The sequence below is a fragment of the Cygnus atratus genome, chromosome 25 (assembly GCF_013377495.2).
Source record: "Cygnus atratus isolate AKBS03 ecotype Queensland, Australia chromosome 25, CAtr_DNAZoo_HiC_assembly, whole genome shotgun sequence".
In the NCBI taxonomy this organism is placed as follows: domain Eukaryota; kingdom Metazoa; phylum Chordata; class Aves; order Anseriformes; family Anatidae; genus Cygnus; species Cygnus atratus.
Genome location: NC_066386.1, coordinates 1,444,233 through 1,453,449, shown reverse-complemented (window position 1 = coordinate 1,453,449; position 9,217 = coordinate 1,444,233). Strand labels below are relative to the sequence as shown.

The 9,217-nt window shown below is 69.5% G+C and overlaps 1 protein-coding gene across 1 annotated transcript; it reads left to right on the top strand.

The window, feature by feature from the left end:
• Positions 1-2,504: 2,504 nt before the first annotated feature.
• Positions 2,505-8,862, top strand: LOC118260892 (collagen alpha-1(XV) chain-like). Its single transcript, XM_035571444.2, has 22 exons — positions 2,505-2,682; positions 2,816-2,958; positions 3,246-3,317; positions 3,451-3,513; positions 3,596-3,652; positions 3,856-4,071; positions 4,756-4,875; positions 4,955-5,008; positions 5,099-5,125; positions 5,454-5,555; positions 5,724-5,768; positions 5,870-5,950; positions 6,057-6,098; positions 6,193-6,220; positions 6,424-6,473; positions 6,560-6,694; positions 6,824-6,886; positions 6,970-7,038; positions 7,199-7,267; positions 7,496-7,690; positions 8,104-8,216; positions 8,389-8,862. The coding sequence occupies exons 1-22, from the start codon at positions 2,505-2,507 to the stop codon at positions 8,597-8,599; spliced, it is 2,133 nt and encodes a 710-aa protein (XP_035427337.1). The 3' UTR covers positions 8,600-8,862.
• The last annotated feature ends 355 nt before the right edge of the window (positions 8,863-9,217 follow it).

Here is a 9,217-nt window from a genome sequence, read left to right as displayed (position 1 = left end):
TCATGCAGGGCAGCAGCTGCACCGCAGGGGGCTGCATCCGGAGCCAAGGTCCCGGTGTGGGGCGAGCCCTGCCCCACACCACACCCCACGGCCCTCAGGCGGGGACCATCCCAGCCCCAAGCGCAGAGACCCCAAGGCGGCCGGCAGAGCCCCGGGATGCTCGGAGGCTGCCCCGGCTCCCCAGCGCCCCACATCCCCCCTGCACCCCCAACCCCCTGCACCCCTCCGGGCCCGATCCCCGCGCAGGCACCGCACCGGGGCCGATAAGTTGCAAGGTGCCGGCACCTAGCGGAGAAAAGCGGGAGAAAAACGGGCGGGGAGCCCCGAGGATGGGGATTGTGCCCGGAGGGAAGGGGCCGAGCCCCCGGGGCCCCAGAGCCCTGCGGTGGGCCGCACCTCGGAGCGGTGGCACCTCGTACCATGGGCAGCAGCAGCCTGGGACGTGGGCTTGGAGAACCACGGGACGTCCCGAGTGGGAAGGGACCCTCAGGGATCACTGGGTCCAGCTCCTGGCCCTGCACAGGGCCACCCCCAAATCAGACCCTATATCCGAGCAGCGGGCTCGGTGTCCCTGGGGAGCCCGTTCCAGTGCCCGGCCACCCCTGGGTGCAGAACCTTTCCCTGACACCCAGCCTGAGCAGGGCGAGCCAGCGGGTTTGGGACTGCTCTGCACCACCTTTGATGCAATTAACGGTAATTAATCACTTGGACATCAGCTGAGGCTTCACCGCAGGGCTGAGCCAGGCTGCTGCGGGCATCAGAGGGAGGCATGAGGGGCATAATGCGGCCCCATGCCCCCCCTGGCCCTCCTTGTGCCACTTTGGTGTAGCTCAGAGGAGCAGCAGGCGGCACAGGACCCTGTGCACGCCATCGGTGCAATCTGTCTCATTTGCCCTCAGTAAGGGGACAGTGGGGAGGAAGGTGGGGAGCAGCAAGGGGACAAAAGCCACCTCCGCGCCGTGCCCGCAGCCTGGCCACGCTCAGGAAGGGCTGAGCCCATCGCAGCCCCCGCGAGAGGAGCAGAGCCAGCCCGTAGCACTGAGAACCCCACGCTCATCTCACGGCTGAGCACACCCAAATTTTGGGGCTTCGGTGCCAGCAAAGCCCCGCTGGTCATGAGCAGGAGCCCCGTGAGGGAGAGCCAGGCAGTGCTGAGCCTGGGGGCTGGGGCTTCTGCGGGCAGGACGCAGGCAGGGGCCATGTCCCCCACCCTCACCCCCCGGCCCCCTTCTCCCCTCCCAGCCAAAGCGGGGACCCTGCAGAGCATCGGCACCCGGTGCTGCCCCCGAGCCCCCCTGCCCTGCCTGGCACAGCCACGCGTGGCCGTGACACGGGGCAGAGGCGCCAGCCTTGACACGGTGTCCAAGCCAGGGCCAAACCCAAACAGGTGCCCAGCCCCGCTGGGGCCGCGGCACCTTATCAGGCCTTGGCAGCACTGAGCGCCCGCCGGGGAGGCTGTTGTGTCTGCGGGGCCAGAGGGAGCAGGCAGAGCGCCGGCGGGGGACGGGGACGTGCTCGCCGTGCAGCCCCGGGGGCTGTCCCCCTGCTCTGGCTGGGCGCGGGTCCTCCGCATCCCCCAGCCTAGCACAATCCTGTGAGATGGAGAGGGGGCTGCGCCCCACTGCCACGCTGCCCCCACCCCGAGATGCTCAGCGCAGCCCCGCTCGCCTGTGGGTGATGGGAAGCCCCCGTGCTCCCAGGTCTGGGGCTCTTTGGGCTCCCAGACTCGGGGTCTTTGGGGTTCCTGGGGCTGGGGGGCCCGGCTGGCTGCTGCCTCCCTGCGACACCCCAACAGCTCTGGAGCCACCCCAGCCCTGCAGATGGGCTGCAGGTCCCAGCAGTGCCAGGGCAGACGGGGATTTGGGAGCTCAGGGGCTGCAGCCCCCCCAGCCCAGGGTGGCCCTGGTGGAGCAGGGGGGCTGGGGACCACACGCACCCACGTTGGGGTGCTGCAGCCGCCCACCCTACCAGACCCCGATGCCTCCCTCGTGCTCTCCATGCTCTCGCAGCCCCCTCCCCATGGCTCAGCACATCTCAGAGCCAGGCACCCGTGGCCAGGCAGACCCCATGGAGCACCCAGACCCCATGGAGCACCCAGACCCCATGGAGCACCCAGCTGCTCCTCGCTGCGTTCAGTGCCCCCTGCTCCCAGCCAGCCCTTTCCCGCATTCGTAGCGGTTTTTATTCCCAATTTCCAGGCAGCATCTCCTCCCCCAGCTCCCTCTTCCCTGGCGTCAGCGGCTCCCTCCACCAGCCCAGCCCTGGCTCCCTTCCCTAGGGTTCCTCTGCCTGCCCCCCCATCCCTGGCCAGGGCACACGGTGGCTCAGCTGTGAGCGCTCAGCCCCGTGCCGAATGCGGCCCGTGGGGGTGCCGGGGCGGGCGAGGGGGCGTGTCGGGGGCCGCCGTGATAACAGCGAGGGCCGCGTCGGGGCCGCAGGAGCAGACGGCGTGGGCGAACGGCATGAGCCAGGCCCCCCCGTCCTTGGCACCCTGAGGCAGCAGCATGGGGTCCGGGGACCCCCAGAGCCTCCTCCACACCCTCTGCATCCTCTGGGTGCTGGCCGGGCGCCTGCCCCCCGGCACAGCCCAGTGGTTTTACCCCCTGGGCTCCGAGGACACCACCCCGGAGCCAGGCACCAGCCCCACGGCCCCCACGCTGCCCACCCTGGATGGGGAGGAAGGTAGGTATGGCAGGGTGGGGGCACGGCACCCCCGAGCTCCAGCACCCCGGCGAGGAGGGGACAGCTCGGGGGCACAGCGGTGGCCGCCCCTGGTCCCCGTCCAGCCCAGCACCCTCACCCTTTGGTCCCGCAGATGAAGACGCTGGCGAGGTGGAGCCCACGAGGAAGGTGCTGCTGAGCAAGCCCCCGCTGGCGGCGGGCCCCAGGAGACGGGAACCCCCCTCCAGGGGCGCAGCCAAAGGTCCGGGCCATGCCCCATCGCGTGCACGAGCCCAGGTGCCTGTCCCCGGGTGGCACGTGGCCAGGAGCAGCACCGCAACTCCCCCGGCCCCTTCCAGATCTCCCCAGCTCCTCTCCGTGTCCTTCCCCTTATCTGCACCCGGCCGGGCTCAGCCACAACAGCCCGGGCAGGGCAGCGCCTCCTGCTCAGCCTCCTTCCTCCTCGGCCCCTTGGAGAGCAGCTGCAGCAGCTCCTGGTGCCCCTCAGCAGGGCTCGCAGGGGCCAGGACCCCCGGCCCCCCCCCCCCAAGATCCCCTTTCTGAGCTCTCTCCGTCTGCCCTAGCACAACCGCCCCACGGCCGCCCCGCAGATCTTCGAGGGGAGCGCGGAGGAAGAGGAGTTCCTGCAGATCAAGGTGGGGGGGGGGGGGTCCTGAATCGTGGGGGGGGGCGCTGCGAGGAGCAGCTGGGGACGGGCACTGGGTGGGCAGGACGGGGATGGGGATGGTGCTGCGGGGGTCTCACGCTCAGTCCCCCCTCTCTACACAGAGCACAGCGAAGGGGCTGCCCCCGCAGGTGCCCCCGGCCCCCAAAATGGACACAGCTCTCCAGGTGAGAGGGGGGTGCAGGGTGCCCGTGCCCCTTCCCCCGCCCCCCCCCAGCCCCGCAGCTCACGGCTCGCCCCCCCCTCCAGATTCACAACGGCTCCAGCTGCGTCTGCCCCGTGCGTCCTGGCCCTCCTGGCCCGAAGGTACCTGGCATGGGGGGCTCCTGGGGGGATGCAGGGGGGGCTCGGGGACCCGCTGGGAGAGACCCTGCGGCTCCTCTGGCTGTACAAAACCATTTCTACTCTGGGTTTGCATTCTTGCTTTGGGGTCTGCATCACGGGGACAGTTCAGCTGCTCCCTGGCAAGGGGTGGGCACGGGATCCAGGCTCTAATTTTCTCCCGACAGGGAGAGAAAGGTGACCGGGGGTCCCCAGGAGACAGAGGCCAGCCGGGGCTTTCTGGGGAGAGAGGGAAGACGGGCAGCCCAGGGCAGCCAGGTCACCAGGGGCCCCGGGGCCCCCCTGGTCCTCCGGGACCACCGGGGCCACCGGGACCACCAGGTGCTTGGGGAGCCAGGAGCCCTCCTGCCTCCGCTGCCCTCCCCAAGGGATCAGAGAACGAGGTGAGGGCTGGGGCAGGGGGTGCTGGGGCGGGGGGCACGGCAGGTGATGTTGGCACTGGCCGTGGGGTCTGTCCCCAGTTGGACCCGCAGGAACGGGACACTGGGGGGGGGGGGGGGGACCAGGGGACGTGACACATTGACCGCCCCCTGCTCTCTCCTCTCTCCCTCCAAACCATCAAGCAGCTGGGAGCATCCAGCCCTGCAGGGAACCCAGGACCCCCAGGCCCCCCGGGGCTGCCAGGCCCACCCGGCCCCCCTGGCTACCCAGGCCACAAAGGCTCCCCGGGGCTCCCTGGGCGGGAGGGGCAGCCGGGCCCCCCCGGCCCACCGGGTGCTGTGGGACCACCGGGATTTCCAGGGGCCGAAGGAGCTCCGGGGTCCCCAGGCTCAGCTGGGCCCGATGGACCCCCGGGGGCACCGGGACTCCCAGGCCCACAAGGACCCCCCGGGGTCCCCGGGCACGAGGGACCCCCCGGCTCCCCAGGACCCGCGGCGCTCCCTGGCAAACCAGGGCTCCGAGGGGAGCCAGGATTCCCCGGATTAAAGGTAAGGGAGTCCCACTTCTTCCACCCATGGACCCCAGGGATGGAGCAGGGGGCTGCCCCAAGCCCCACACCCTGCTGCTGTGGGGTCTGGGGTGCCGTGAGCCCCTCCATCACCTCCCCACGTGCTGTGTCCCGGCAGGGTGAGAAGGGCGAGCACGGGCTGCCAGGCATGCCGGGGAGCCCCGGCCGGACGGGAGAGATGGGCTCCCCGGGCATGCCTGGTCCCATGGGGCCACCGGGGCCACCGGGGGACTACAGGGTGAGTAGGACCAGAGGGCTGAGGGTGCTTGGGGTGGTGCTGAGCCCGGTGTTCACCCCAGCACATCCCCTCCTGCCAGTGCGAGTCACGCCACGGAGGGCACCATGGATCTGCCGGGCCGCCGGGCCCCAAGGTGAGGTGGGGTATGGGGCAGTGGGTTTGGGGGGGCTTCAGGGGCTGAGATTGCCCCTGGATCTCACGGGACCGCTCTGCTTTCTTCCAGGGTGAAAAGGGTGACCCAGGAGAGCGGGTTTGTACCGGGGGGGGGGCTGCAAAAGGGGAGCTGGGGGGGGCTTCCTTCATGCCCCAAGAGCGAACCCTGTGCACTGCCCCACATCCCCCCCATGGCAGGGCAGAGCCAGCCTTCGCCTCCCCACGCTGGCACGGCCAGAGGGACCGGTCAGAGCCCCCACACCGGGCTGGGACATGGTGGGGGCAGCAAGTCACACCGCCCCGTGTCACATCCAGATGCACAGTGCACACCAGCACACACCAGTGCACACCAGCACACACCCATGCACGCCCCCTGTCCCTGCACCCCGCACAGGCTCTAACCCTGCCCCTCTCTGCCCACCCAGGGGTGCTGCTACGGGGAACACGGGTGCAAACCGGGCCACCTCCCCTTCCACGGCACCGGCAGCCAGTCCAGCTCCTGGGTGCCCATCAGTGGGTACCAAACGGTGAGTCCTGGGGGGCTCGTGGGGCTCAGGGACCCCAGCCCAGCCGTGGGGGGCCGAGCCCAGGTGGCGGCACGACCCACACCACCCTGGCTGCCCCACGGGGCTCGTGGCTGGAATGGAGAGGGGGCGGATGGAGACCGGCCCCAATCTTCTCTCTCTTTTTTACAGCACAGCAAAGAGGAGACGGAGGTTTATGGAGCAATCATTCCCCACGTGAGAGACCGAGCCTGTGCGATGGGGGTGTCTTGCAGCTGCCCCCCAAAAGGCAGCCCCGAAACACCCCAGCCCCATCTCCGCACTGCTCGTCACCGCAGGGTCCTCGAGGTCCCCCTGGGAACCCTGGCCCCCCCGGCCCGCCCGGTCCCCCCGGAGCTCCGGGTCTCCTCTACCTCAACGTAAGGCGCAGCAGGGGCAGCGCACGCGGCCGTGCTGCAGTGCACACGCGCGTGAGCGTGCACAGAGCCGGGGTCTCCCTGCGCCTCAGCCTGTCTTTGCTTCCAGAGGGTGTACCCCATCCGCACCCAGCTGCCCTGCAAGGAGCCGGTAAGCGTGGCATCGTTGTCCCCATCCCCTCCCAGGGCACTGTCACCGCCTCAATGTCCCCAAGCAGCAATAACGTCCCCATTTGCACCCGCAGGCAGCAGCTGACGCAGGCTGGGCAGCAGGTAAGGGACTTTTTTAGGTGTTTCGGGTGGGTTCCAGCCTCCTTGGGAACACCTTTGGGAGGCCTCGTGTCCCTGCCTGGGTGCATTCCCTGCATGGCGCACCCAGGGCTGCGGGGCTGTGCCGGCGTCCCCAACCCCACCAACACCATGTCCCCGTGGTGCCGGCGTGCTTTGTGACCCCAAATCCTCCCCGACTTCTCCAGATGCTGACGCCTCTCGGACAGAGCCGCCGGAGCCCCGTGCTGACCTCCGGGTGAGTGCTGGGCTGTGCCCGCGGCGTGGGGTCAGGGCGGCCCCACGGGTGGCAGCTCAGCCGCGAACCTCTCCGTCCCTTCGCAGCGCCAGACGTGGGTCTTCAGGTCCAAGGAGCTGATGCTGAAGTCGGGCAGCGCCGTCCCCGAGGGGAGCCTGGTCTACGTGCGAGAAGGGAGCAGCGCCTTCCTGCGCACCCCCAGGGGCTGGAGCAGGCTCCTGGTACGGTGCACGGGGGGGTGGGCAGGGAGGGGGGCAGGTTCCAGCCCTGGCAGCCAGCTCCGGGATGGATTTGGCTCCTGGGGAAGGAGCTAGATGGTTCCCACCTAACCAGTCCCTCTCGTGGAGCAGCTGGAGGACTCGGAGTCGCTCTTTGCTGGTGACGACCCCTCTGCCTCCACGCCGCAGTACCAGGTGAGTACCAGGGCTGGAGCCCTTCTCGGCTTGCCATGGCGGGGGGACAAATCCCCTGGGACTGTCCCCCCTTCTCAATCCAGGAGGCGAAGCGGGTACAGACGCGGGGTCCCAACACAGAGCCCCCCGCGGGAGCCCAGACAGACTCGCTGGTAAATGCTGCTGGGCCCGACCCCGGTGACAGGGGGAAGGACGTGCCACAGAGATGGCACAGGCAGCCCTCAGGGTGGGCACCGAGATGGATGGGGAGGGGACTGCAACCTTGGCACCGGGGTCGGTGTCCCCAGGCTGCCCCGAGTCCCATCATCGCAGGTCCTGAAGGAAGAGGGACCGGGGCTGCCCAGGATCCTGCCAACAACCGTCGCCCCCAGGATGCCTTCTGTAAGCGCTGCCCCACAGGGGGGCTGCTCGGCCATGGGGGGGGTTACAGCAGTGCCTGGGGACCCCCCGTGTCCGTGGGTCTGCACCCTCCCTGGGACAGGGAGCAGAGACCTGGAGGCTGCAGTGCCATTACCCCTGGGTTCCAGGGGCAATGGGACCACGGGATGTGATCCCAGAGCCCCCATCCCCACCGTGCCCCCATCTCCCCGCCACCCCCTGTGTCCCCAGCTCCGCCTGGTGGCCCTGAACGTGCCCCTCTCCGGGGACATGAGCGGCATCCGTGGCGCCGACCTGCAGTGCTACCGGCAGTCGCAGGAGGCTCAGCTCTACGGCACTTTCCGGGCTTTCCTCTCGGCCCCCACGCAGGACCTGGCCTCCATCGTCAAGAGGACGGACAGGGCCCTCCCCGTGGTCAACCTGAAGGCAGGTGTCCCCGTCCCCACGGGGCGCCCCCCACCCTGCGGCGGTGCAGGGGACATCAGTCAGGGCGTCCCCCTGGGGGGCACGGGCTTGTGGAGAGTTTTCCTCCTGTCACTCATCAGATGGGGGAAAAATATTCAAAGTGGTGGGAGACCACCTCGTGCCCCGACCAGGGGTGGCAGCAGGATTCCGGGGAGGGTCCGGGGGGGCTCAGGGACAGTCCCACGCTGGGGCTGCTGCGCCACCGCCACCGCACTTGGGTCTTTGGGAAGCTGAGAGGAGCCAAAAGCAATTTGTCACCAACGTGTAGTGGGGACGGGGGGCTTCAGGCAGCACACACGGGGTGCCAAGAGGGCCCCCCCCCCCCCCCCCCCAGACCCCTGCCCCCAGCTGAGTGCCACCAACTGTGTCCTCAGGGCCAGCTGCTGGCCAGGTCCTGGAGCTCCCTCTTTGAGGGCTCGGCCGGAGCGGCCCCACGGGGCCCCATCTACAGCTTCAACGGCCGCAACGTCCTGACCGATGCCCTCTGGTGAGTCCGGCGGCGGGGTGGGCGCCAGAAGGACACCCCCAAACCCACACACCCACACCACAAACCAGGGCTGGGCCTGTGGTGCGTGCCCCCACCCCTGGCCCTGGTGCAAAGGGTGGGAGGGCATGGAGGGCTCGCCGGGTGCCCCTGTCACCTCCGTGCCCACCCGCAGGCCTCGCAGGCTGGCATGGCATGGATCCACGGCCCGGGGCAGTCAAGCCCGCAGGCGGGACTGCCAGGGATGGCGAAGCTCCGGCCCCGGGGAGGGCTTGGCGGCCCCGCTGGGCGAGGGCAAGTTGCTGGCAGGGCAGCGGCACAACTGCTCCGAGGAGCTGGTGGTGCTGTGCGTGGAGGTGGCCTTCCCCTACCGCCACATGTGGTGACGGCCACGCAGTGGTGGCATCGAGGCACCGGGGGGCCCGCGGCCCCAGGTATCCCATGGGGAGAGAACTACAGCGTCGGGGCTGTGCGAGCACTGGGAGCACTGGGAGGACATCGTCCCCATCCCGGGCACTGGGAGCACTGGGAGGACATCATCCCCATCCCGGGCACTGGGAGGACATCGTCGTCCCCGTCCCGGGCTGTGCTTGGCCCCCAGGCTGTGCCCGGCCACCTCCATTACCTCGAGTAATGCTAATGCTGCGCCTTCCCCAGAAATAAAGATGTGGAAAAGTTGGTGTTTTGGACAATGCCCAGCTTCCCGTTACTGGGGGGCCATTACTGGGACAGCGGTGAGGGGCTGGGGACGGGCGTGCTGAGCCTGCAGTGTGGTGCCAGGGGATGCAGTGTGGGGACGGGGGGAGCAGTGTGGGGACGGGGGGAGCAACGTGGGGACGGGGGGGACACCACAAGGACCATGAAGTCACAGCCACCAGCCTGCCATCGGCTGTCACCAACAGGGCCGCACGGCAGGCTGTCCCGACGAACCAGTGGCTAGAGGGGGGGCTTCAGCCACAGCCTGGCCCCCCGCCCTGCTCACTGGGTCCCACTGGGTCCCAGTT

What these genes read in the sequence shown, in the direction of transcription:
- LOC118260892 (XM_035571444.2), top strand. Translation starts at nt 2,505, where the DNA reads ATGGGGTCCGGGGACCCCCAGAGCCTCCTCCACACCCTCTGCATCCTC. An exon ending in CACCCTGGATGGGGAGGAAG is followed by an intron (nt 2,683 to 2,815) that starts GTAGGTATGGCA and finishes TTGGTCCCGCAG; the next exon opens with ATGAAGACGCTGGCGAGGTG. An exon ending in TCCCCGTGGTCAACCTGAAG is followed by an intron (nt 7,691 to 8,103) that starts GCAGGTGTCCCC and finishes CTGTGTCCTCAG; the next exon opens with GGCCAGCTGCTGGCCAGGTC.